This window comes from Passer montanus, unplaced genomic scaffold (assembly GCF_014805655.1).
Source record: "Passer montanus isolate IOZ18808 unplaced genomic scaffold, ASM1480565v1 scaffold35, whole genome shotgun sequence".
In the NCBI taxonomy this organism is placed as follows: domain Eukaryota; kingdom Metazoa; phylum Chordata; class Aves; order Passeriformes; family Passeridae; genus Passer; species Passer montanus.
In genome coordinates, this window is record NW_024368263.1 from 2,970,198 (window position 1) to 2,997,567 (window position 27,370).

At 48.0% G+C, this 27,370-nt stretch overlaps 1 protein-coding gene across 1 annotated transcript in view; it reads left to right on the forward strand.

The window, feature by feature from the left end:
- The first annotated feature begins 2,388 nt into the window (after positions 1-2,388).
- HID1 (HID1 domain containing) overlaps positions 2,389-27,370 on the forward strand; it is a 29,515-nt gene continuing 4,533 nt past the window's right edge. Inside the window, exons 1-16 of the mRNA XM_039716284.1 lie at positions 2,389-2,586; positions 10,277-10,426; positions 12,716-12,886; positions 14,779-14,781; positions 16,486-16,599; positions 18,652-18,758; positions 19,232-19,348; positions 20,099-20,321; positions 20,797-20,853; positions 20,950-21,090; positions 21,478-21,568; positions 22,204-22,355; positions 23,557-23,635; positions 24,238-24,402; positions 25,496-25,723; positions 26,206-26,336. Coding sequence (XP_039572218.1) covers positions 2,521-2,586; positions 10,277-10,426; positions 12,716-12,886; positions 14,779-14,781; positions 16,486-16,599; positions 18,652-18,758; positions 19,232-19,348; positions 20,099-20,321; positions 20,797-20,853; positions 20,950-21,090; positions 21,478-21,568; positions 22,204-22,355; positions 23,557-23,635; positions 24,238-24,402; positions 25,496-25,723; positions 26,206-26,336 — 1,995 coding nt within the window. The 5' untranslated portion in view covers positions 2,389-2,520. The remainder of the gene's footprint in view (positions 2,587-10,276; positions 10,427-12,715; positions 12,887-14,778; positions 14,782-16,485; positions 16,600-18,651; positions 18,759-19,231; positions 19,349-20,098; positions 20,322-20,796; positions 20,854-20,949; positions 21,091-21,477; positions 21,569-22,203; positions 22,356-23,556; positions 23,636-24,237; positions 24,403-25,495; positions 25,724-26,205; positions 26,337-27,370) is intronic.

Here is a 27,370-nt window from a genome sequence, read left to right on the forward strand (position 1 = left end):
CCGCAGCCCCCTGCTCTGTCCTGCGGCTGGAATGCCGTGTCCCTGCCTCGCCGTGGGTTTCGCGGGGACTCGGGGCAGCCACGGGGCTTTCAGCGCCTTCTCTGCCTGGCTGGGTTTGTTCCTCAAGAGGATCATCCATCCCCGCTTAGCTGGGGCTGCAGAAGGGGCACGCCACACAATCAGCCCCACAGCATTTCCTCAGCGTGGCGTCTTCCTCCAAACCTGTTATTTTGCGCTCTGATAGGAAATCAGTGCCTTTGATGCAGGTTCCTCTTTCATTTTTCTTATGTTTGTGAAGGATGGAATGAACTTAAAACTCAGGGAAATCAGGATTTATAAAGTTCTGAGGAGGAATGTGTCTGTTACATATAAGTAAATTCAGAAAATGTCTTGGATTTTGCCACCTTAATGGAATAAGGGTTAGAGATGTGGTCATTCTCTTAGCTGGAGTTTGGCATAAGGGAATTTATTTGTGCTTGTCAGCCCTGGAATCTATCAGAGATTCTAAGATCCAAATCAACTTCTGTGACAGTAACAGTGTGTCAGTGTGTTTAGATAATTTAGATAGTTTTGTTTTTGTTGTTGAGGGTTTTTTTGTGTGTTTTTGTTTTTTTTTTCCTTCTGAGTGATGGAACTCCACAGATTTAAATTTGATGGCATTACCTTGCAATGGTGCCTACAGAAAAAGCAGGCAATATAAAGTGTCTACGCAAGAGCAGCAGACTGTGCATCCAGAAAAGATGGGATTTGTGTCAGAAAACTCTATCCAATCCAGCAGTGACAGGCAGCTGGGTGCCCCTGGGTGATTAAAGCAAGGGCTAGTACTCAGCTCTTGTGTACCACAGCAGAGGAGGGGGATAAAGATGGGAATAAGGGAGGAATTATAGACTATTCCTCTCTCCTTTTCTCCTCATAGAGCTCTCCATCACATACACACATTCTGAAAATTCAGTGGCTGTTTGGAAAGTCATCTGCTTTAATACAGTCACAGACCGGGATCAAGGAGTCTCTTCAACTTGGCATTTATAACTCAGCAAACATAGTCAAGCACTTGTGGTGTATCTGAGAGAAAACCATTTCTAGGTATTAGACTTTTTTCTAAGCAATTTTAATACAGAAATGGGAAAATCTTAACTTTCTTGTGCCTATTGAAGAGTCATGTGGATAATGCCCTTAATGACATACTTCAACTTTTGGTCAGACCTGAAGTGGTCAGGCAGTTGGACTAGAGTTCTATTATTTGTGAGAAATAATTGCTTTTGAAAAGTATTCTGTTTGTAACAGAATTCTTATAACATCTCTCATAATAAATTCTTACCATTTATCTGTATATTGTGGCCATATTGAGTATTTTGATGCAAAGTCCCTGGCTGTTTGGCAGCAAAAGCCAGATTACATGATTTTGTGAAAATATTTTTTCCTGTAGGTTTTACCAGAATATCTCAGATCTGATATGTCACTCAATCGAGTCAAACACACTCCTGTACAGGTTATATGCCAAAAAAAGAGAATTCCCACAGTCTGCCCCAGCTGGAGAGTCAGCACACTGCTTTCTTTTGCAGAACGATTGGAATTACCTCACTTTTTTTTCTGAAGAAAGGTTTGTAGAGTTGAGCATGTGAAATATAACTTAGGGACACCAAAAAGACCTGCTTGCAGTTCCCAGAGCTGCTCAGAGCAGAAAACCGCGATGATGGCTTCAAAGGCAGCACAGAATGCCCTCAAACATCTGCTTTGAGGTGCTCAGTGAGTGCCAAATCCTGAATTCCCAGCACCCAGGGTTATAAAACATCCTCTCCTCGTGTGTGGGTGGAATTTCATTAGGGTTAATGGGCCAGTGCATGCAATGAGCTCCTCATAAGGTGCTGGAACAGGGTCTGGGTTAGGAGCGTGCCTGTTCCTGGCTCCTTTCAGCCCAGGGCTAGGGGATTGCTGCTTGTACCTCTGCACCATCTGGGCTTGGCACCAGGCTCCGAGAGTGGCCGGAGATGCCCTGACAGGAGCTTCAGGGGACAAAGGCTGCGGGCAGAGCGGGAGAAGGGGCAAGAAAAGGGGAAAAGCGGTGACATGAGAGCAGAGGAACTTGATGCAGGGATAAGGCAAAGGATGGGGCAGGAGAAAAGGGCTGCAAAGGAAAGCGCAGGGCAGAGAAGGCAGAGGGAGCCTAGGCAGGAGGGGACAGCGAAGGAAGGAGAAAAGAGAAAAGCCGTGAGTGGAGATGAGGCAGGCTCTGTGGGGAGCACAGTGCGGGAGGGAAGGGGCTGCGACAGGGAGGGCGAGAACGAAAGGGTGAAGCGGCGGATGGATGACAGGCGGAGGTGGGAAAACGGGGGAGGCGGCGGGGCGGGATGTAGGGATGGAGAGCCGGCGGAGGAGGAGCCTCGGGCGGAGGCAGGGAGGGATCGGCGAGCCCCGGTTTGACAGGAGGAGGGAGGCCGGCAGCGGGAGCCGCCGGCGCGGGGCCGGGGATGGCGTCAGCGGCGGCGTGAGGGGACAGCCCTGCCCGGCCCTGCCCGCACCATGGGCAGCGCCGACTCCAAGCTCAACTTCAGGAAGGCGGTGATCCAGCTCACCACCAAGACCCAGGTGAGGGCCGCCATCTCGGGCGGGGGGCCAGGGGAGCCGCGCCATCTCGGGAACCTCCGCCCTGAGGAGCCCCCACAGCCGGCCCTGCCCGACGCACCGCCGCCGCTCCTGAGCGCGGTCCCCGGGCGGGCCCTGCCTGTGGGGCCGGGGCTGCTGGGGACCCGCGGCGCCGGGCTGCAGCCACGGCCGGCCCTGCCAGGCTCTGCCAGCCAGGCCGTGCGATGGGGCTCGAGGCCGGCTGCGCCCATCGCCGTGTCACCCGTCTGGAGAGGAGCACCGGCCGGACCCCGCGGCAGCTGCCAGCCGTGTCCGGGCCTGTCACCGCCTCTGGTGACATCTTGTGCCTTGCTGAGCAGCGTCTTGTGCTAACAGAGCAGACGCTGCTGTCGTAAGGGATGTCCACAGCTTCTGATGTATTCCGCTGGCGGGTTTACATCACACGGTTTGCCGCTGCTCCCTTTTCTGTATCCTTTCTCCCACCCCCGCGCATAATGGGTGGAGAACCGTGCCCTGTTTTTAGGTAATAGCTGATGGAAGGGGCTGCTGGGCAGCTGTGCTGTTGGCAGCAGAGGTTTCCATCTCTGACTTGTGAATTGATGCTTTATTTCTGCAGGCTGAGGTGGAGAAGGAGTTAAGTGAAAGTGAGGGCTGTGTGAAGGGAGGGTCGCTGTCTAGGTCTAACATATGTTGTGCCTGTCCTGGGAGCTTGCTTAATTTTTGTTTGAAGTGGAGTGCCCAGCAGCAGCAGCACGCTGGCAGAAAATTAGTAGCCTGTCCTTCAGTCTAAGGAGCAGAGGGATTTTGCTGTATTGAGAAGTCACGTCTCATGTTCTTCTAAACTAGAATGGAGAGCAGCTGTTATGATCCACCTTTAAAAGTAAGGCAATAACAGCTGGTAAGAAAACATGGGGGTCATGGAAGAAAGGTAGTTAGTGTAGGTAATACCTTTTCACATGAAAAGGTATGGATGCAAAGAGGTAAAGGCTGGTAGGAGAAAACTGTGAAAACTCAAGAGACAGAGGCTACTGCTGGGAATTGAATTATAGATGGATAAGGCTATGGAAGAGACTGGAAAAAACATGTTTTTACTTTCTAAAGCAGTATCACATTTATTTGCATTTCTAAAGAATGATTTTTTGAATATATTCTTAAAAACCACTAGTTGTGAATGTAGGTAAAGAGAGAAGTGGGGGAATTAATGTTTTAAGGGGTTCTTCCAAAGTCTCTTCTGCATGCCAGATAGTTCAGAGTATCCTCAGCTTTGGGCTGTCCTTCCTTCGTGGGGAAATGTGCTTGTAAAGTGAGATTGGAGGGCGGTAAATCAGGCCTGCAGGGCTCTGCCCAGTCTGCTGTTCACAAAGAAAATGCTGTGAGGCAATCCCTTGGATCACCAGCCCAGGCGAGAGCGCTCCCCTCCCCTGGTTTATCGACCAGTGTAAGGGAAGAAGGTTCACTGGGGCCCCGAATAAAAAGGAAAGAGTAAAAGCTTTCTTCTTGGCTGGATTCATTTCACGTCTCTGTGATCTAGGCGAGAGTGAGTGCATGTGGAAAAGGGTGGGGTGTTGGCGCTCCCATATTGACATTCTGTAGAAGGGCACCAGTGTTTGCTCGTGCAGAACGCATGACTGGGCTCTCCTGGAGCCTTCTGATCCCTTACCAGCAGCAAAACCTCCTGGTCTGTGAGATCCTGGATCCAAAACCAGCCTGCAGTAATGGACAGAGCCAAATCCTTCCAAGCTATTGGTTTGCAACATGCTTTGCTTCCTCAGCACCTGTCTCCTGTTTTGCAGTCTTCTCCTCTGAAATTAGGGAGCTGGACAAAGAGATTTTAATCAAATCATCTGTAACGTGAACTCTGAGCTCAGAATGCACTGTGAGGTCTTCCTAAGGCTCTGTTGGGAAGAAGTAGTTGAGCCAAAGTCACTGTTCACTCATTGGTGAAGGTTTGGACAGAAGTTAATTTTTTCTTAAAAATAAGTTTTTATAATCTCCAGGCTTTTCTTAATTAAAAAAATGAATGTTCCCATCTGAGCATTTAAAAAAAATTAAATAAATCTGTAAGGAACATAACACTTGAATGCTTACAGCACATGTGGAGCCCAAAACTTGAACGTGGAACCAAGTCTGGACACAAATGGAATTGACTTAATTGATTTTTTAACTGCCAAAGAGAAACTCTAAAGGTGTAAGAGTATTAAAAAAGAAAAATCACTTCAGAATTATTTCAGTGATTAAAACCAGAAGTATTACCAGAAGGAAGAAATTAACTTACACTACAGATGTATATTTATAGTCACACATGGAGAAATGGTCTTTAGGCTTTTTATTTGATATGTATATATTACATTGCATTTGCACACATTATACTGGTAGGGCCCATCCCTTTGATAATAAAACAGATGTGCTTCATAATAGAGAAATGTGTGAGCCCTCCCAGACTGCCCATAAAAGTGCTGCCTATTTAACAGATGAAAGGAACATGGATTGTGGATGTGACAGTTCCTCATGGCTGGTCACTTGCAGGTCTGGGAGCTTTAACTGCTGGGGAGCCACCTTTTCTTTTCCCAATCAGTTGGGGCTCCTGCCAGCAACCAGCCAGAAGATAAGAAATTTTGATCTGGTGTACCAGCTTGTTAGATTTTAATGGGAGCTGTGCCTCTGCTTTTAAAGAGACAGGAAGAATCAAACATGAGGGACAAACCCGAGTCCTTTCCTTTTCCATGGTGTGGAAATCCAGGAATACAATGGGCTGTTAGCTTGAGTCTGATGAAAGCACATCTTGTGCTTGGAGAAAGGTTGGTCCCTGGCAGACCATTTCTTACAGTGTTCAAGCTTCACTCAGCTGTCCAAGAGGCTCAGGTTGATCAAAAGTGAAGCTGTCTTAAAAGCAAAGCTGTAACTAACACTTGACACAGTTGACTTCTGTCCTGGTCTTTCCCTGCCAGACTTCTACAAATCCCATTTTCCAGTTTGCTTGGCAACACTGTCTCTGCTGTGAGAGCAGAGAACTGGTGGTAGACTTGAAGTCTCATTGATTCTGCACTGCTGACTGCAAAGATCCTATAGAAAAAAAAAATATTATTGTTCTGAAGCCTGTGTAGAGGTGCTGTCCTTGGCTGGAGGGATGAAATCTTACTAGTTATTTATATTTAGAATAAGTCTGTCCACAGGCTTTTTCCTTTTGCACAGTAGCTCACAAACAAGTGGTACAAAGATTTGTGAATTGCCTCAAACTAATCCCTGGCCCTGCAGGGTTACCTGATCTAAAGCTCAGTCAGGTGCTGTGTGAATGGGGATTACACACCACAGTTCTGCCACATTTGGGGTGGAGAGGAGCAACTGCTGTAACAGATCACCTGAGCTGCAAACCTGGGGCAGGGATGAGGGACTTGCTCTGCTGCTGAGCCCCAGATCAAGGAGAGCCCCTGCTCCAAGGGGTTGCTGCCATGGTTGGTGGGATGCTTAATTGGCAAGAAGCAAAAAGAGAACACACTGAGCAAGGCTAGCGTCTGCTTGTCCCTTGGTTCTCTGCTGATGATCTGCAGCAATCCTAGAATTAGTTTTAGAACCATCCTCCAGTGGGGGCCTGTTGGAGGAGTTGTTAGGAATGGACATTTGATTTAAGCTGTAAGTGCAGAGAGCTCTTGGTCGGGAGGAGGTACAAACGCTCACACACACTGCTGGAGTTTGTGAGGAACTGTGTCTGAAAGAGAAAGCAGAGGTGGTGCTGCTGTCAGGTTGAGGACGGTAACAAATAGGCTAGACTGTGCCTTGGGAGCTTTTCCTGTTTTTAGGACATGGTCAGGCCCTCTCTGTTTTCCTGTTTCCTGTGAGGTATCCTGTTTGTCTGGGGATTGCTGCTCAGGCTGTGATTCTCTGCTCAGTAACTCGCATGAGGCTTGCAAACCGAGTGTCTTCCTTTCCTAATTTCTGCAGCATGTGTGTGGTGTGCTTCAAAGAACCTGAAACACAACATTTACAACTAGCAGAAAACAAAGAATGGAGGTGTCCAGAATGACTGGTTTTACCTTTGTTTGGCCAGCGTGCAGGTGGGAAGTCTTAATTGAAGGCAAAAGTGTCCCTCCTTGCCCGCTCTGTCACATCACCTTGGATCTGCCCACTGTGTCCTCAGCAACATTCTGCTCTGCAGTTACCTCACCCTTGTGGTGTGGAGCTGGGCTTGGGGATCAGAGTCTCTCTCTGCCAGTCAGTTCTGTACCTTCAGCAGCCTCTGCCACGAGATGTGTGTGGGTCAGGAAGATCCTTTGCTTTCCAGATGTGCCAGTTGTGTTTCCAGAGTGAGTCGAGCTACTGATCCCTCAGTTCTTACTCTCATTACTCTGCTGGTGCAGAGCTGGTTGTCTGCACTGTGCTGGAGGAGCATTAGGCTTTCTTACCTGTGCTGAGGATTCAGCTCCTCGTGAGCTCTCTGGCCGAAGCACTGTCAAGGCTAGGAGTGCTCTTGCAGACTGAGTGTCCTCCTTTCCTAACCTCTGCAGCATGTGTGTGGTGTGCTTCAAAGAACCTGAAACACAACATTTACAACTAGCAGAAAACAAAGAATGGAGGTGTCCAGAATGACTGGTTTTACCTTTGTTTGGCCAGCGTGCAGGTGGGAAGTCTTAATTGAAGGCAAAAGTGTCCCTCCTTGCCCGCTCTGTCACATCACCTTGGATCTGCCCACTGTGTCCTCAGCAACATTCTGCTCTGCAGTTACCTCACCCTTGTGGTGTGGAGCTGGGCTTGGGGATCAGAGTCTCTCTCTGCCAGTCAGTTCTGTACCTTCAGCAGCTTCTGCCACGAGATGTGTGTGGGTCAGGAAGATCCTTTGCTTTCCAGATGTGCCAGTTGTGTTTCCAGAGTGAGTCGAGCTACTGATCCCTCAGTTCTTACTCTCATTACTCTGCTGGTGCAGAGCTGGTTGTCTGCACTGTGCTGGAGGAGCATTAGGCTTTCTTACCTGTGCTGAGGATTCAGCTCCTCGTGAGCTCTCTGGCCGAAGCACTGTCAAGGCTAGGAGTGCTCTGGGATTTGTGACTGCAGCATGTGCTGTACCAACACTTGTACCTAATTCTTGACATTTCCAAATGAAGATATCCCTGGCTGGTGAACAAGGCTGATCTAGGTCTCTGTATTCCTCTCCTCTGTGAGGCTGGATACAGTCTGTTTGGTGAGCTCAGCTGAGGAAATGGGTATTTAGATCCCCAGAGATGCTGCATGCAGAAAACAATCAGCTTAAAAACAGCCAGTAATGTTCTATCAAGGAGATGAATATCATGTGGATTGAGTAGCTTCATGATTCCAGGCTGGTAAAACAGGGGGACAGTGGGGATGTGAGTGACTCAGTACTGAATCCATGTCCCAGGATTGTACATGGGATACCATCTGTTGATGAAGGGCTGGCTTGCTGCAGCTATTAAAAATGCAAGGTACCAGTGTTTTAGCATAATCTGTTTGCCAAGATGGCAGCAGAGACATGAATGCTGCTGCACATCCAACATTGCAGCTCAGGGAATCGCCCCTCTGCTTCCCTGCTCCAAGGGACTGCAGTCAGAGTTCCTCAGTCCCTGTTGGGCTGCCATCTGTAAAACAGCGGCTGTGTTCAACCTCTGAGGAGGCCTCAGGCTAGTGGGAGGTAAAGGGATCAGTGTCTGCTGGAGGGCAATGGTTTTTGCTCCCCCCCTGGATGAGAATGAAGGCATTATTTATTCATGATGCCCAATTAGCAGCAATTTCTGCTTTCTGTTGTCAGTGGGAGTGGCTGTGGCAGGCAGCCAGGATGTACATGTGGCAGTTCTACATGAGGTTGTGGTGTGTGGTTTGAAATGGGGTGTAGGATTTGTAGGGTATTTCATGCAGTGCATAGATCAGATTTCTAAATACTTGGCTCTTTTTGAGGAGTACTATTAGAGATGAGATGTGCAAAATCGCTTTCCTTCCATTTAAGTGCTTCATGTCCAGGTTACAAAGAGCTCAGTTCTTTCACATGCTCAGCTGAAAGTCAGGCTGTGAGTATTGGATTGGATTGTTCCTACAGATCCCCTCTGAGGACCTGTGATCTTGAACCTTTTGGGAAAAGTTGCTCTTCCCTTGGGAAGAGGTTTGGTGGGATCTTGCTTTGGTGAAAAAAATTAGGTTTTCAACACTAGGGCTGAGTTTAATAAGATGTCTGAACGCACAGGGGTTTCTTTCTGGTTTGGTTTTTAAAGCCTGGAGGGTCGCTTGGGCTGGTTCACTGCATGACTGGAAGGACTAGGAGCAGCAGCACTGATGCATTAAGGCAAGGAGCTGCAGGGCAATAACCTGCTGTACCAGTCTGACGTAGCTGGCCCCTCTCACTTGCTGGCCTGCGGTGGTGGTGACACATCACATGCCCATGGGCTGGGGCTGTTAGTTCAGGAGGTGACAGCAAACAGGGCAATGCAGCACTTCCCTGTGTCACAGTTGTGAGTGACCTGTTCTCCCCCAACTGGCATCTCAGCTGCATTTAGACACAGCACAGAGCTGGACACATTTTCTGCCTTCTGCAGCAGATCTGGGAGTGGGCAGGAGTTGTTTGAATTAAACACAGTCGTATTTTTGCCCCTTTCATATCTGACATGCAAGACCCACCCAATGGTGCTGATTATTGCCCTTAGGGAGCACTGCTGTTTGCTTTGGAACTGGTGCTGGTCGCAGACAGGAGGCTCCTCCTTGCCCCAAGCCAAGAGCTGGGGGTGCTCAGGTGAGCAGCTCTTCTGACCTGCCAAGCATGCCCACACCATGGCTGGTGAAACTCCTGGGAAAGCTCACATTTTCCTCTTCTGGATCCATTTCTTTCACACTGCTTGTCATAAACAGGCATGTATTTATCCTGCCCCTGTAGCTGAACCCCTGGGTGGGATGAGGCCTCACAGCTGTGTTTGGGCAGTGCCTATCTCTTGGCAAGTATAAGCAGAAAATGTAGTAGAAAGAGGTGTGTTCCCAGGGCTGGGTTGGGGTATGAGCTTCTGAGACCGCAGGTTTGAAATGGATTTTCTTTGGTCTCCTTCTTCCATCTCCTCTTTGAATGGCACACTTAGTGCTTTTTAAGAACAAAGCCTTGGCAGCGACTGGCTGCACTGAGTCCAGTTCTCTATAAATATTTGATTCAGAAAGATCAATTGCATTTTATCTGTAAGTGCTTTGAGGTGGGTCTGTCAGTTCTGTGGGTTTGTTCGTGCCCTAATGATTACTTCCTTGTCCCTGATTACTTCCTTGAGATTTTGGTTACAACAGAAGTAATTCCAATGCACGCTCAGGGCTTCCTTGACTTGCTCTGAAGGTGGCAGAGTGCACAAGGACAGCCTGGCCAGTGTGCAGTGATGAAGATCTGGATTACTAGCAGCAGTTGTAGACAGACATGAAGTCTCCTGTATGTCTGAAGGAATGTTCAATTTGGGAGATAAATCATCCAAACCATGTGCAGTGATGAAGATCTGGGATTACTGGCAGCAGTTGTAGACAGGCATGGAGCCTCCTGTATGTCTGAAGGAATGTTCAATTTGGGAGATAAATCATCCAAACAGAGGCTGACACATAAAACCAGTGCTAGTATGTTTTATTGAACCTCTTCTTGCCTCATCCCATCCCCAAGCCAAGCATAATTGCTGATGATTGGATCATATGGAATGGTAGTTCCACATCTATAACAACATTTGTCTGTCCACAGCCTGTGGAGGCCACGGATAATGCCTTTTGGGACCAGTTCTGGGCAGACACAGCCACTTCAGTGCAGGATGTCTTTGCTCTTGTACCAGCTGCAGAGATCCGAGCAGTGAGAGAAGAATCACCTTCAAATTTGGCAACTTTGTGTTACAAGGTAAGTTTGGTGCTGTTTTATTCCTTGTGGCTGTGCTAGCTGGGGTGTTCCTGGCACAACAGCACTGTGGTTTCCAAGGGATAACAGGTGCCTTGTACCACACAATGTGCTTGCTTGTCCCTGTCTCCTCCTGAGGGTTCCTCAACGTTCCTCTCATAGGTTAGCACAGACCATAGCTAGTGTTTGATCAATTTGGAGCCTTTTTCCTCCTGTCCCCTTTCTGTGTTTCACTCTGTCCTCTTGGGTCTTACCTGTTCTATAAACTGCTTTTTGCTCACGGGACTTTGTAGCAAGGCTGCATACTTGTAGTGAGGCTGAAACATCCCGTTCCTTGTCTGCACCTAATTGTGCCTCACCATGCACCAGTCTGGCTTCAAGCTGAGAGATCCCGAGGGATGTGCAGACTGTCACTGTGCAAACACCTAGATAAAGTTTGAGGAAGATCTTAAGAATTTTCTTCATTCTGTGATAACAGAACATTCCTGATGCTGCTTCTGGTGTTACCATGTCCTTGTATTGGAGCACAGGACATTGAACAGCATTTCCTACCCTGCCAGGTTTGACAAATTGTCAAGCTGGTGAGCAACAGCCTGAGACTAACTCTGCCTGGGAAAGTGCAGGTGTTAACAATGCTCCTGATTTGAGCCATGCCAAGACTAGCCTTGAATTTGTAGTTGAAAACATTTGGAATGGCACTTTTCCAGTTTTAAATAGTTGCTGCCATCCTGTTTTTCTTTCCTCCTCTACAATATGTGAATGAGACTTACTGAATCATAGTGAAGGTGCCTCTGACTGTGAATTGTAGACAGATGCATGTAGAGGATACTTGAGAAAAAATATGAACATGAGAAAAACTGGGAAAAAACATCCCTGGTATTGGCTTCTGGCAGTGAGCTGTTTGGGAGTTGAGAAGGACTTAGAAGATCTGTAACCCCTTCGACTCTGTGTCTTCTTTCTTCCCAAACCAAGACTAAAATATGGTCTCTTTTCCCTACTGGAAACAGGTGTGCTGGGAGGCCTTGTCACTGCAGGACTGTTTATGCGTGGGCTGTAGATTTTGGGATATCAGTGTCATAGGAGCCCACTCCAGCAGTGCTTTTGCCAGTCTGAGAGCCCTGACTTGTGCCATGTGCAGTGTGCCACTGGACTTAGCAATACTGTGTGTTTGTGAAGAACTGTCATTTACAGTCATGGTTGGAGATTCGGGCTGTGCAATCATAAGTGTGCCCGAAGAAATCGTTCAGCTCAGTTAGTGTGTGACAGGCTGGGACAAACAGCACTTAAATACCCATTAATGCAGTGACGCAGGCTGGCAGAATCAGTGACCCAGGCAGTCTGCCATGAAAATAAGCAGGGACACATGACCTCATGAATTGAAAAGCAGCAAGGTGAATCCTTGTTAAATGTTTTGGCTTTCATTTCCCCTCTGTTTCCCCTTGGGATCGGGGAGTAAGAGCAACTGGGGGCAGCTGTGGAGGGAAGAGACTGCTTTTTTCTATCTGTGGGTAAAACCTCCTGTCACTGCCTCCTGTGCCTGTAGTTGCTGCCTGGTGAGACCCACATCTATTCTGAGAAGCCCAGTGACCCTCCACAGGCAGTTGCAGCAGCCACTGGATGGAGTGCAGAGTCTCAGCCCAGATGCTCTTTCTGGAGCAGCAGTCCTGTTCACATGGGCAGTGGGGAAACCTGGGCTACCACCCTCTTCTGCAGCAGGACCTTGACAGATGCTGCTGGAGGCTGTATCCCTACACATAACACAGGCAGCAGCTTAGCTGCCACCTCTTGAGTCAGGAGAGGTTCCTGCTGTAATCACACAGGCAGAACTGTCAGACTGTGTGTTTCTGTGTGATCATCCCCTGCCAGAGCCTCCCTCGATGCAGCACAGTGCTGCAGCCTTGGTCCTTCCTGCCTGCATCTCATGTACTTGCTGCAGCTGATTAATCTCATCTGCCCTTTTCAGTGCATGGTGTCATGGAGCAGTGCTGGAAGGAGCCTTCTGGTGCTTTGGCTGTTTGCCTCACGTGGCACCACACATGTGCTGCATGGATTAGCCCTGGCATTTGAGGTCTCTTGCAGTGGAACAGCAGAAATTCAAGAAGGTCTGTTTAAAATCATTAACCCTGTTTTTTACAGAGTTTCAAACAACTGTGCTGTTAAACTGAGAGCAAATGGACTCCCAAGATCTGCTTATAAGTCTGTGTGAGGGTATTGCCAGCAGGACAGACCTGCCTAGCTCTTGCTAACTTGAGCCCAGGCTAATGCTGCCTTCCTTGGTTTTGTTTCCTTCAGGCTGTGGAGAAGCTGGTGCAGGGAGCAGAGAGTGGCTGCCACACGGAGAAGGAAAGACAAATTGTCTTGAACTGCTGTCGACTCCTCACCCGTATCCTGCCTTACATCTTTGAGGACCCAGACTGGAGAGGTTTCTTCTGGTCAACTGTCCCTGGGGCAGGCCGAGGAGGGGTCTGTCTCTTGTCACTTATTCTTCTTTCTGGAGAGTGATGGGGAGGCTGCAGTGAGGAGACACTATTTGGGGGCAACTTTATTCCTGTTATTTCTATGTGGTCAGAAATTAGGTGGCACTTTTTAAATTCTTTCCCTTCCTTTGGTTCTTGCTGCATCTTCTGGATATTTCACTTGTGTATGTAGCTATGGGAGAGCACTGATATGTGAGGAAAGGCTTCTCCAGTACAACTGGAGGTATGAGTCTTAATGAATCTGAGAGCTGTACTGAAGGCTGTATGACTTTCTTAGACTGAAATGTCCTTGTTCCATTAATTACAGTTGATTTAAGTTTCAAATCAAAATGTAACAGGGTTGCATTGTTTGTGCTGATTTTACAATGTCGCATTTAAAGTGAACAGTGCCAGAGAAGCTCTTGGCATCATGATTCAATACCTGCTTATGAGCTGAGTGATGCAGTTTTAGCCAGGGGACCTAACCTGGGAGGTAAAGCCCACAGCTAAGCGAGAGTGGTTAAGGAGTGGTTCTGTTTCTGGCTCTGTCAGTGAGGTACATAACCCCGGGGAGTATCTCAGCCTCCCCACATTTCTTTGTCTGGAGAGCAAGCACAACAGGGGTCTTTTGCATCTCTCAGAAGAATGGGGTGAAAGTGCTTTAGGATCTTCTGGAAATAGGAGGAATGGCAGCACTGAGAGCACAGCTGAGTTATGTATTTACCTGCTTGCTCCCTCAAGGCTAATGCTGCCTTCCTTGGTTTTGCTTCCTTCAGGCTGTGGAGAAGCTGGTGCAGGGAGCAGAGAGTGGCTGCCACACGGAGAAGGAAAGACAAATTGTCTTGAACTGCTGTCGACTCCTCACCCGTATCCTGCCTTACATCTTTGAGGACCCAGACTGGAGAGGTTTCTTCTGGTCAACTGTCCCTGGGGCAGGCCGAGGAGGGGTCTGTCTCTTGTCACTTATTCTTCTTTCTGGAGAGTGATGGGGAGGCTGCAGTGAGGAGACACTATTTGGGGGCAACTTTATTCCTGTTATTTCTATGTGGTCAGAAATTAGGTGGCACTTTTTAAATTCTTTCCCTTCTTCTTCCATTTGATTCTTGCTGCATCTTCTGGATATTTCACTTGTGTATGTAGCTATGGGAGAGCACTGATATGTGAGGAAAGGCTTCTCCAGTACAACTGGAGGTATGAGTCTTAATGAATCTGAGAGCTGTACTGAAGGCTGTATGACTTTCTTAGACTGAAATGTCCTTGTTCCATTAATTACAGTTGATTTAAGTTTCAAATCAAAATGTAACAGGGTTGCATTGTTTGTGCTGATTTTACAATGTCGCATTTAAAGTGAACAGTGCCAGAGAAGCTCTTGGCATCATGATTCAATACCTGCTTATGAGCTGAGTGATGCAGTTTTAGCCAGGGGACCTAACCTGGGAGGTAAAGCCCACAGCTAAGCGAGAGTGGTTAAGGAGTGGTTCTGTTTCTGGCTCTGTCAGTGAGGTACATAACCCCGGGGAGTATCTCAGCCTCCCCACATTTCTTTGTCTGGAGAGCAAGCACAACAGGGGTCTTTTGCATCTCTCAGAAGAATGGGGTGAAAGTGCTTTAGGATCTTCTGGAAATAGGAGGAATGGCAGCACTGAGAGCACAGCTGAGTTATGTATTTACCTGCTTGCTCCCTCAGCTGGTCTGTGCATAGAGAGCCTGTTCCTATGAGTTTCTGTTCTGCAGTCAGTGTGGCTGTACTGAACTATGTGGTTCTCCTGAGTCTAAGTGCAGTGCCGTGTCTTTGGGGACAGCTATGAAGGGTTGGCAGTGGTTGGTACCGTATAAACTGGCACCTTTTGCTGTCTGCCTGTCACCTCTAATCTGCTTTGCCTGAGGACACATCAAAAGGAAGTTCTAGGTGATGAAAAGGGAAGTCTTTGCTAGTCGTGCTTTGTGATTTGTGCTATTGGGAGGGTGGTGGTTGTCAGTCTTATCATCCCTGCAGGGGCCAGGGAGTGCTGGTGAGGCTTAACAATGGAGGAACTTGTTTTGGGAAGGAAAATGCAGGGGTGCCTGGTGCTCTGATCTAGGCAGGCTGCTGTTATTCCTGTTTTTCCACTTTGTTCAGCACCTAGAAAAGAGTTTCTCAGCCTCACAGTGGTGGAGTCACCCCAAGGTGATCCAGCCCAGTCCACGTTAGCTGTGTTGGGGAACCCTCCAGAGTGTGGGTGGAGCTGCTTTGGCTTGGTGTGCTCAGTCATTTAACCTTGTGCATTTAACTTGTAAGGCTGGGATAACAAATACATCCCTGAGATGTTAGGGAAGCTGGGATCACATCTAATCTGGGGCAACAGCTTTGCTGTCTGGTGGCTGATTTCTGTCTGGGAACTGAAGATGGTGGTATGCCTGGACTCAGTAAATATCTCTGTAATTATGCTTCATCTGCTTCATGATGGAGTGATGGATGACAGAGCTTCCTGGAGCCATGGCTTCTCCCTCCTCTGTGGGAGTCTGTATTGTGTTCAGATCTACTGGTTTGTTGTGTGTCACCATTTTGGATGTGGTGGTACCTGCAGCCTGCAGGGACATTATTTCTGGCAGTCAAGATACTCTTAGTAAAGATCAGTCTTGGAAAAGAAATCCCCTTGGACCCTAATGGTTGTCATTTCTCCTCTGACTGTGAGCACAAGTCAAAGCATCTTTGCTGGCTCCATCCATCCTCTGTGTGCCTGTTCTTATATCTGGGTTCTGTTTGTGGTATCCTCCCTGCTGTCACCAAGAGAGATTCAGAGCCACACAGACCACTATCTGCATAGCTGCCTGCTGTGATTGAAGAGCTGTGTGTTGTGCTCAGGCTGACAGAGGCCTGGCTGAGGTAGATAAGCTCCTGCCATTCCTGCTCTCTGTCTTTCCCTCCAGCACCAGCGTGTGGTGGGAAGGCCTCCCAGGCAGGATGCTCTTTGACAGGCAGGATCTGGCAAGGTTTCCCGTGGCAACAGCTGCAGAGGAGTAGCCATGCGTGCTTGGAGAGATTCTTTGAATGCTGGAGATGGCACAATCCTCTCTGCTGTTGTGCTCGCTCTGCTGAGGCAGGCTGGGTCAGCCCCTTGCCTGATGCACACAGCCTCACCCTGTTCTGTCACCTCCAGTTTTGGGCAGCCCATGCAGAAAGAACTTTGAGGGATTTTTACCTTATTGCTGCTGGGTGGCTTCTCCCTGTTGCTGTCTCCATGCACCATCCAAATCACCCTCCTTCATGACTGTAAAACCCTCTTCTCTGTCAATGCTTCTCTTTCCTTTTGTCTTCAATAACCAAGCCACGTGGCAAGGTGTACCCAGTGCTACTCTTCTTTTTCCCTGACATCTCCAGGCCCTTGTGTGCTCAGTTTGCTGTCATTAAAGAGCTTGTTCCTGTTCAGTCAGCACCATCCGGGGGGAAATTTCTTTCCTGTACCATCTGGGTTTTTGTTCCTTTGTTCTTTTGTTCCCTCCAGTTCCTGTGTAATGTCTCACCTCCCTATGTGTTTTTGGAGATTGTGTCTTCTTGTGCTGTGCCATTACTGTGTGCTCTTTGCTCAGCCTGAACTGACAGTGTTGTTCTGTTTGTCACTTCAGGGAGATGAAGATGATGAAAATGCCCGGCCGCTGGCCGAGTCCTTGCTCCTCGCTGTCACAGATCTGCTCTTTTGTCCCGACTTCACTGTGCAGAGCCACCGGAGGAGCACGGTGGTGAGTTGGAAATTGAATCATGAGATTAGCTGCATGGTGGGGGGGACCCTGGGAAACCCCAGCAGCTTCCTGCAAGCCTGCAGGCAGGAAAATACAGATTTGCTGAGCTTGACCCTACAGTGAGTAATATTGATCATCATTTTGGGTTTATGGTATGGTGTTTGTCCCTTCTAAAACAGATGTTCTGGGGATGAGTCTCAAATGGAGTGGCTGGCAACTACCCCCACACTACAGCTTAAAACCTCAGGAAAAGGTGGTTATGCTGGCAAACAGTTGCTCTTCTGTTGTTGCCAGCAGAGCAGAGACCTTTAGCACCTTGTTCCTCTCTCTGGCAGTTTGGTGCATTCTGGGGCAGGAAGCAGCTGTTTGCCTGCTCACATGTGCTGTGATCTGCATGAGAAGATGGCCTCAGTTGTGTCTTTCCACCTCTTCTCCCTCTTTGCATTGTGGCAGCAAAGATATTTAAATATGTTCTGATCCTTGTGGTGACTGTCTGTACCTCAGAGGAGTTTCCTGAAGCAGGGATCTCCTACCAGGTGTGCTAAGAACAGAGAACAGATTGTGGTGCATCTCCCTCCTTTCTCCCTGCGAGTGACTCTCATATTTTTTTTGTAGGTTCAGTCTATAAACAAAAAAAAAAGAACAGTTCTCCTTTTTGGGATACATCCGACACAAATTAAAAATGAGCATGCTAAACCATAGTGTGTTTGATGGCTGCAAAATTCTGTGACAAATCTGAGTACAAAATTGATTGCTTGGGGTTTCTGAGTAGTAGAAAAAGAGTTGAAATCTGTCACCTGGGGCTGAAGGGGCAAGGCTGGATCAGAGCTACCCATGTGCTATGAGTAGTGGTGCTGAAACAGATGGACTCCCTGTCCAGTGCTGGCACCTGGGATGGATTACACAAAGGCAGGGTGACAATGGATTTTCCTGGGAGAGCCTCCCCCCACCACTTGCACCTGTGATTTTTCCCTTGGCAGCAGCCAGACTGGTTTTTCAGGATTCTGGGCAACTGGAATTAGACACTGAGGTTGTGAATGATTTATGTTCCTTGTTGCTGCTGCCTGCAGCCTCCATAGTCTTTGCTGGGCTGACTTTTCCTCTCTGGGCTTGGTCTGACTGCAGCTTAAGAGCAGAGAGATGGGTACCACCATCTTCTGTTCATGGCAGAGCAGCATGTGGCCCCAGAGACACAGGTCGTGGTGGATGTTGGCTGAAGTATCACTGAGTAAAGAGGAAGAACTGTGAGACAGTGGGCAAAGGAGACACAGCACTGACCCATGTTCCCACTGAAGTTAGCCCTAAAATTATGGCTGGAAATGTGGGCTCCCTCCATCATGCATAGCACTTTTATCTCTGTGTTTTATCCCTTGCTTGTAAAGGCTGAACTATTTGAAGACATCAGCACCTGCTTTTTCAGCCCTGCGGGGGAGCTTTTGTACAGTTCAATTGTCTGGGTGTTTCTCTGCTGTTTTTTTTCTAGTGAGAGGGGCTGAACTGCCTTGGGTATACCACCATTGCTGCCAAGTCTGGCTTCTTCCTTCTGTGATTCAACCTCTTATTTCTCCCACAGGACACAGCAGAAGATATCCACTCCATTGACAGCTGTGAGTACATCTGGGAGGCAGGAGTGCCACCATCTTCTGTTCATGGCAGAGCAGCCCCAGAGACACAGGTCGTGGTGGATGTTGGCTGAAGTATCACTGAGTAAAGAGGAAGAACTGTGAGACAGTGGGCAAAGGAGACACAGCACTGACCCATGTTCCCACTGAAGTTAGCCCTAAAATTATGGCTGGAAATGTGGGCTCCCTCCATCATGCATAGCACTTTTATCTCTGTGTTTTATCCCTTGCTTGTAAAGGCTGAACTATTTGAAGACATCAGCACCTGCTTTTTCAGCCCTGCGGGGGAGCTTTTGTACAGTTCAATTGTCTGGGTGTTTCTCTGCTGTTTTTTTTCTAGTGAGAGGGGCTGAACTGCCTTGTGTATACCACCATTGCTGCCAAGTCTGGCTTCTTCCTTCTGTGATTCAACCTCTTATTTCTCCCACAGGACACAGCAGAAGATATCCACTCCATTGACAGCTGTGAGTACATCTGGGAGGCAGGAGTGGGCTTTGCTCATTCTCCACAGCCCAACTACATCCATGACTTGAATAGGTAAGAGCTTCTGGTAAGGCTGAATAGAAAGAAACTGGGCTCAGGAGAGGGAGATCTGGGGGAGATGAGGTCTCTTTGCCTCCTCGAGTATCCATGATTCCCAAGGAGCTTTCTGCTTGCTCCTTTCCAAGGTAACAGGACTGGCAACAAGGAAAAAAACCCAGCTGACCTTTTGAGCAGCTTTTCGTAACATAAGGTGGGAGTCAGACTGTCTGCAGTAGGAACTGGGTAAACACTGCTGTTCTGGAAATGCCAAGGAGCTCTGTACTGGATTTCTTTTTCGTAAGGGAGCAATTCTGTTTAGCTTTGTGCCAGTGACAGCAGTATGGCTTAGGAAATGAAATGGGCTTAGCTCTCCCTCAGAAGGATTTTCTAGATGGGATTGAGCCTTCCTTATGTGTTGTTGTGGTGATTGTGCCTCCTATGCCCAGTCCCTGCTCCTGATGGCTCCAGGCCTTTATTTCTCCTTCCAGGACAGAGCTGCTGAAGCTGCTGCTGACCTGTTTCTCTGAGGCCATGTACCTGCCTCCCTCCTCAGACAGCAGCAACACCAACCCCTGGGTACAGTTTTTCTGCTCTACAGAGAACAGGTGAGGGTAAAGGGTGGGTGCCTGAGTTCCAGGGGGAGAAATATCTTCAAATATCTTCAAATCTGTTCCATGGAGTGTTTTGATAATGGGTAACCATAGGACTTGTTACCTCCAACATCCAGGGGCTGTTCTTTTACTTTGTCCCTGTCTCATGTGCACCCCATTAGTATTTCTGCTTAGACAGAAGTGTTCCTCAGCAGCAAAAGGAGAGTCTGAGCACGGTGCCCACTGGAGTTTGCTGCAGGATGACTGATCCCTGCCCTCTTTGAAATGGCAGGTGCCGTTCCCTGCAGTTCCCTTGGGAAGGAAGGGGGCGTGGTGTTGGTGGCGGATAAATGCCGCCCTCTAGTGAAATTGTACTTCTGGGACTTCCAGCTCCTCAGGTGACACTCACCTTAGGGGAGTACAAACCTGGCTGGAGGCTGAAGAAATACAGTTTTGTCTTTCCAGAGGCTAGAGAGCTTTGAGGTCCTTTCCCGTTTTCCCATTTTGCACATGATTCCTCTGGGAGCCCAGGTGGCCTTTTTCACCTCCCCTCCCCTCTCAGCTGTAGTCCAGGAGCCCAGCTGGGAGCTGCAGTCTTGGCTCTTGGGTCTGAGCTGCTCAATCATGGACTGCTGTCACAGGTTAGAGAAAATGATTGTGTTTTTTCATGGCCCCAGGCTCCTGGGGAGAGAAATGCCTGTCTCTCTCCAAGGCAGTGCCTTTTGTTTCCTGCTGCTGCCTCTTAGGACATTTTCTCCTCCTCAGACATGCACTCCCACTCTTCACCTCGCTCCTGAACGTTGTGTGTGCCTACGACCCCGTGGGTTATGGGATTCCTTACAATCACCTGCTCTTCTCCGACTACCGCGAGCCGCTGGTGGAGGAGGCGGCCCAGGTGCTGATCGTCACCTTGGACTATGACAGCTCCACCAGTTCAAGTCCCACCGTGGATGGCACAACCACTGGCACAGCCATGGATGATGTGGATGTGAGTGATACTGGAATCTGTATTTGCTGCTCTCCTGAACTCACTGGGCTCCTCTCACACCAGCTTGTATTGAATGTTGAGCTGTAGGACCCAGCACTGCTTTTTGAGTAGCACTGCTAGTCCCTTTGCAGTCTCCTCTCTCTGTTTCAATCCTTCTTCAGTCCCATTGTCACTAAAGACCTATACATGACCAAACTCCCCTTGCAGTCTGCTCTCTCTGTTTCAATCCTTCTTCAGTCCCATTGTCACTAAAGACCTATACATGACCAAAAAACTAGATTTTGATCACTGACTTAAATCAGGAGCGTGTAAGTGAAAAGCCCTTGACTTTACTATTCCATGCAGTGCTCTGTCTCTGCATTTAAAGCTGGATTACTCAGAGCAGAAAGCTGAAGTAAGAAACCTTGGTGGTTATACTTCAAATTCCTGAATATACTTTGCCAGTAAGCATTTCTCTCCTTTTCTTTGAATGCAGCCTCCTGGACCAGACAATCTGTTTGTGAATTACCTCTCAAGGATACACCGGGAGGAGGTAACATGTTCCCATCCTGCACTGTTCCCTGTCTGATTTCATGCTCATTGCATTAGCCCTGGGCCCACCACAGTCTCTTTCCTGATCTGTTGGCAGGATTTCCAGTTCATCCTGAAAGGAGTGGCTCGCTTGTTATCAAACCCACTGGTCCAGACCTACCTGCCAAACTCTGCCAAGAAAATACAATTCCATCAGGAACTCCTTGTCCTCTTCTGGAAACTCTGTGACTTCAACAAGGTGTGGATCTGCTTCTTGCTGAGCTTCACCCCAGCTTGGTTGTTGTGACTCTGGCTGGATCAAGCCCTGGTGAAGGGCTGTGGTGGGTGGTTGGCATTGGCTCTGGGGTGCTGTGGTCATCAGCCCCACTGATGCAGGGGCTGGGGGTCTGGCTGTAGAGATAGCCTGGGAGAGGGGCTGCAGCTCCTGAAGGTCTGTGCTGGAAGCAGGTTATGCAACAGTTTTATAATAACTCTACAAGTAACGCTGGAGTTGATGAGGTAGTGCATACACCAGCCTTTCTAATGCTCTTGAGAGACTCATTAACTAGAGACTGCCTGTCCTGAGTCCTGTGGATGGTGCAGGGTATGTGCTTATGATTGCCTGAAATCTTCCCTTTTCTTCCAGAAATTCCTCTTCTTTGTGCTGAAGAGCAGCGATGTTCTGGACATTCTTGTCCCAATCTTGTACTTTCTCAATGATGCCAGAGCAGACCAGTGTAAGTTGGTTATTTTCAATATTTGGAACAATTTGTGCTTGGCAGCTGAGCTAGAATGTTTTTGAGATGCTTCCTCCCTACCAGTTGACAGCATCTTGAATGCAGGTTCCTGACCTATAGACATGGAGTGGAGTTGTCTGGTTAATTGGGTTTTAATGTTTGTAAGGGACTAGAAGCAGGACACAATCTATCCTGCAATATAGGGAAGGGAGATCCTTCCTTAGTATGTGTTAACATTTTGAGTCCTCTTGTTGAAAATTGTGTCCCTGATCCAGTGAAGAGAGAAAAATGACCAGTCTGCTTTGCTATGGGAGTAAATCAGGCATAACTCCTTTATTGTGTAGTGGAGAGAAGTAATCAGATCTTCACTACTATGATGATAGGTTTACATTAAGAACATAAGGAAGAAAAGCATCCAAGACTTAACACTGATAACACTTAACACAGATGTGCTTGGGAAGGACACTGGTGCTGACAATGAAGGGAGGCGCTGTGTGGGATGTCCCTTATCAGGATGGTTTAGTCTGTGCAGTTTTTAATCAGTCCCATAGTGTTTCTCCTCTCTCCTCCCTGCCCCTCACAGAATTCCACTGGCCTCACTGTGACATGTTTTTCTTGTTTTTTTCTCCTTGCAGCACGAGTGGGCTTGATGCACATTGGGGTGTTTATCCTCCTGCTCCTCAGTGGGGAGCGTAACTTCGGGGTGCGACTGAACAAGCCGTATTCTGTACGAGTGCCTATGGACATCCCTGTCTTCACAGGGACACATGCAGATCTGCTCATCATAGTGAGTACAGCTCCAGCACCTCTTGAACCCTCCTAGCTCCACAAATAATTGTCCACCTTTGATATACTCACCCTCCCTAGACTGGAAGCTAGTCTACTACTACTAGCTAGCCCACTGAGCAGCTAGGAAGTGTGTGGGATGCACACTGTTAACCTGAGGTGATGTGTCTGCCAGGGTGCATATGCATGAGGTGCAATTCCATCTGCATGATATGATCCCAAAGAACAGGATTCCTCATGGTGCTGCACTGCTGTCGTGATGGGGTGGGTGCATGCCCTCTACTCTACTGGTAGGGAAGGCAGGAGATCTGGCTCTGTCCCAGGCAACCAGAAGTGTGTGGAGCACATTTATCAGAAGGGACAACAGTGATGCCAAGCTCAGCTCTACAGCTTTGGGTTGCTGTAAGTTTCATTGACCTCTCAGTCTGCCCACAACACTGCCTGTAAGCTGCTGTGTGCTTTGCAATACAAGCCTCGGGTGCTTCCCTTCTGTCATGTTCTCATTTGCCAGAGAAGAAGCTCTCAGCAGCTTCTGATAAATGTCCAAGAGGAGATTCCTATTCAAAGGAGTAGGCAGAAACCTGCCCACCATAACTGCTCTTGATGCTATGTGTTTTGCTCTTACATTCCATTAATCTCAGATAATTTCTTTGTTTTAATTATGCTTAGGACTTCCCTTACAGACATGATAACTAAAGGTGGGAAGGCCGAGAGTGCGAATGTCTGAACTGGTTACGAGGCACTGGAATCTTTCCATGTCTGAAGATATAGTTAAAAATAGGACAAACATTTGAGTTAGAAGTCTGCACTAAAATCAAATGTAAAATTATTAGTTCTGTGGCATTTCAAGCAGCTATCATAAGGGTTCAGAATCAAAGTCTGTTGAAGGTGAAGGCATCTCTTACTTCCTGGTGGTTTAGTTTTGTCCCAGGCTGCCTGAACGTTGTTGAACAGCTCACAGTCATTTTCTGTTTGCAGTGTTATAGGGCCCTAATCACATTCCCAAAGGATTCCTTGTACTCCTGGAGCACAAGTCTGCAGTGAGAGCAGCCTTCCCCACCTGTGTAATTGTGGAGTGTGCAGGGCCCTGCCTAGGAAGGAGTGGTGTCAGGAAGCGATTAGTGTGGGGGTGGCGCTGGTTTTGGTTGAGAGGGTGCTTTCAGTAAGGTGCTGCCTTGCTCAAGAGCTCCTTCCTTCCACAGGTCTTTCACAAGATCATCACCAGCGGGCACCAGCGGCTGCAGCCCCTCTTCGACTGCCTGCTCACCATCGTTGTGAACGGTGAGCACTGTGGGGGAGAAACCACAGCTCACAGTGCTCTCACTGCCCTCTCCCTGTGCCCCTGGCTGTGTGCCCTAACACTGGCCAGTGCCTGCTGCTGGAGGGCACTGGCCAGTGCAGATAAGATCTGCCTGCATGGTCAGATGGGGCAGAAGGAGGGACAGCAGAGTCCTGGAGCTGCCTTGGGGAGGTGACAGGACATTTTCCAGCAGGCCTGGTGAGGGTAGTTGGCAGTACTGTCCCTTTCCAGCAGGGAGTGTCACCTCCTCACAGTGGTGGTGCTTCCCTTGGACTTAGTGAGTGCCCAGGTGGCTCCAGTTGTGAAGCTTTTCAGGATGCACAGCAGAGGTGTTGTTATTAGTGTAAGATTAAATAAAACCCTCTAAAAGCAGCAATGCCTCATTTTATTAGGCAATATCTCTATTTAAGTTGCTTTGTATTTAGAAATGTTTCTGTGGAACCATTTGGCTCAGCTGTTCCATGAGGCTTTCTCAGAAGTGCAAGGGGTGGGAAGGTCAAAAAGCAACTTTTTAGTGGTGTATTTTTTAGAATATATACACCTTGATTCTTTCTCTAGTTTTCATTTACTTTGCCTTTCACAGTGTCTCCATACCTGAAGTCTCTCTCCATGGTGGCTGCTAACAAGTTGCTGCATCTCTTGGAGGCTTTTTCCACCACCTGGTTCCTATTCTCTGCTGTCCAGAACCACCATCTCGTTTTCTTCTTGCTGGAAGTTTTCAACAACATCATTCAGTACCAGTTTGATGGTAACAGACTGCTGCTTTATTTATTAGTGGGTTTGCACTAGTTTAGTCCAAGAGAATGTCAGATGAAAGTTCAGAGGAAGTCCAAGGAGATGAGAGAGAAGTGTAGAAATGAGCTACATAGGACTGAGAAGTTGGGTTAGTAGATAGTCAGCACTGGGTCCTGGTCCAGGCAAATTTGGTTAGAGCAAAATGAGATGGCAGCTAATTATTAGCATAACCTGAGCCCTCCTGCAGAAGATGAGATGCACAGAGAGGAAAAGGAACATGAAGTGAGTGTGTAACATGTAAACTGTGATGGCTGGATGTTGCTGTGAAACTGCTCATGTTGCTCAGCAATGTAGGTGATGGGAGAAAACAACTTTTAAGTGCCTCTCAGTTCTGCTTTGGCAGGTCTCTGGGGTCTGAAGACCAAACCACCTCATCCAAAGAAAGTTCTGATATTTGCTACTTTCCAGGAAATGCCTAATGCTTTCCCTGTTAATAGCATGACAATAAATAATAAAATAAGGTCCCTAAGCCTGGTCAAAATTTAGTGTTTTGCTTTAAACTTGCAAATCAAGAATGGCCATTCTGCTTCCCTGATGGGAATCTTGCATGTGGCAATTGCCAAATCCAAAACCAGCCTTTGTGGGTATAATTTGTGTTCAATATTAGAGGATGGTTTCATTCTGTTCTGTGCCATCTTGCAGGCAATAAGAATTCTGGCCTTTTGGCTTTGCTATTTCAAGCTTGTGTCTCCTCAAAGTGTCCTGATTTCTTTTGTGAGTTCTTTTGAAGATGGAAGAATGTTGAACTTTGGCTAGTAACCTTTTCTTCTAAAATAGATACTAATACATGGTTCAAACTGTCCCTTTTCTTCTCAGCTGTGTGAATATCCCTCACCAAGCCATTTCTTGTCAGCTTTCCAGCCTAGGGAGGATTTCACTGAATTTTCTGTAGTGCTTTATAATGGATAAGAGGATATTGAGCTCTGCTCTTTTTTCCCTGTGCCTCTGTGGGTGGGAGCAGTCAGGCTTTGTGCACCCAGCGAGCTGTGCTGGGTTGGCAGAGCTCTTTGAGCCTTCTCCCCTCATTCTGTCGCTGTGATTCCCAGGGAACTCCAATTTGGTCTATGCTGTTATCCGCAAGCGGAATGTCTTTCACCAGCTGGCCAACCTGCCCACGGACTCCCAGTCCATCCAGAAGGGGCTGCAGCGCAAGAAGAAAAGCCCTGAGCCCATTTCCCGCACCAACTCCCAGGACGGGGTCTCCATGGAAGGCTCACGTCCCGCTGCCCCTGCTGAGCCAGGGACGCTGAAGACCAGTCTGGTGGCTACTCCAGGTGAGCTTTAGTTTACCTTTGGGACAGGAGAGGTTTGTTTTCTCTGTGGGATATGGTGTGGACTCACCCTTTCACTGGGTGTGGAGAGATTAGGAGTTTACATTTGTGAATAAGTTAACTGCCTTTCAGTCTGAGTTTCAGATCAGTTGGCCCAAGCTGATCACAAACAAACTGCCTTGAGTTTCTGTCCTCTCAGACTTAGTGTCCACATGACCATTTGTCCTAATCTTGACCTGTTGGCTCAGGTTAACTCCATCCATGTGAATCTGTGTTCCTCCTCCTCAGGGAGCATTTTTGTAGAGAAAAAGTCCTTTGGGGTTGTGAAATCAAAGCTAAATCTTGCTTCTCCTGTTGAAAGGGGAGCTTTTCCAATATCAGCAGAGACACAGGGTGTCTGTGCATAGTGGGGCAGAGAAGAGCCCTCTGCTTTTAAACCTATTTAATTAACTTATGTTTCTGAGCTTTTCCTCCTTTGAACACAGGGATTGACAAGCTCACGGAGAAGTCACAGGTGTCAGAGGATGGGACCATGCGTTCCCTGGAGCCTGAGGCTTCCCAGCTGTCACCAGAGGGAAACCCTGCAGCCCTGAGTGATGGGGAGCCCTGGAGTGGGGTAAGGCTGGACACTGGTGTGCAGGGAAGGTCTAGGTGTGAACAAAAATGAGGGGTTAGAAGAAGAGGTCTGTTGGCTCATTGAAGAAGGGCATCACATTAAAGGCAGTGTGCACACGTGCAGGGTGCTGGGACACAACGTGGTCCAGAAGGGCTGTTACATCATCTTGGGTGTTTCATGTTTATGCTATGACACAAGAGCTGGTGCACTTGAGTGAGCTTTCTCCAACATGAAGACTATGACAGAGCAGTGAGTACAGAATTGCCAGAGGATGTCCATGAAACCTCCCAATCCTGATGTTTCCAACTCAGGTTCTTACTGTTGCTTCTTTTTCATCTCCCTCGGGATGGAGAGCTCTACCAGAATCTTTTAACTAGCTGGTGCTGCCCTCAGAGTGGCCTTGAATAAATTGGAATGTACAGAAATCCCAAATACTCCAGGACCTATTTTACTTACCCTTCCTGGCCTTGCCTGGTACCAGTTGAAGCCAGCGAGACGTCTTAAGCACACAATTAATTATGTTATCATTAATTGAGATCTTGACTGAGAACTTGTGGAAGGTTTCTTCTTCCAGCAGCCCATGAAACATAATCATGGGTCTTTCCATCTGTGTCCAGCAGCTGGCTCAAGCTGTTCCCCAGCCAGAAAAACACAGGCACAGCTCTACCCCAAGCTGGCTGTTTCTGGTTGACAAGGTGACGAGTGAATGAGTCCATTTATGTGGAGCTGCAGGGTGGCTGTTGGAAGGAAGTGCTATGCCCATTTATTTTGTAGAAAAGTCAGCTCCATGCTGTAGCACTGAATGGTCAGGAAGCATTGCTAAAGGAAAAAGCCTCTCTGTTTTCACCTTGTGCAGAGACTGACAGTGATTTTAGAGGGTTATTTCCTTCCCTGCTTCCCACCATGAATATGGAAAGCCAGGTTGAGTGTGTCATTCCTCAAGAGGCAAGAGTTATTAGATAGGAGTTGCTGGGAGCCTACCCTTGGAAAAATGCTCTTTAAGATATTCCAGAATGGACACAAAAAATCACAGA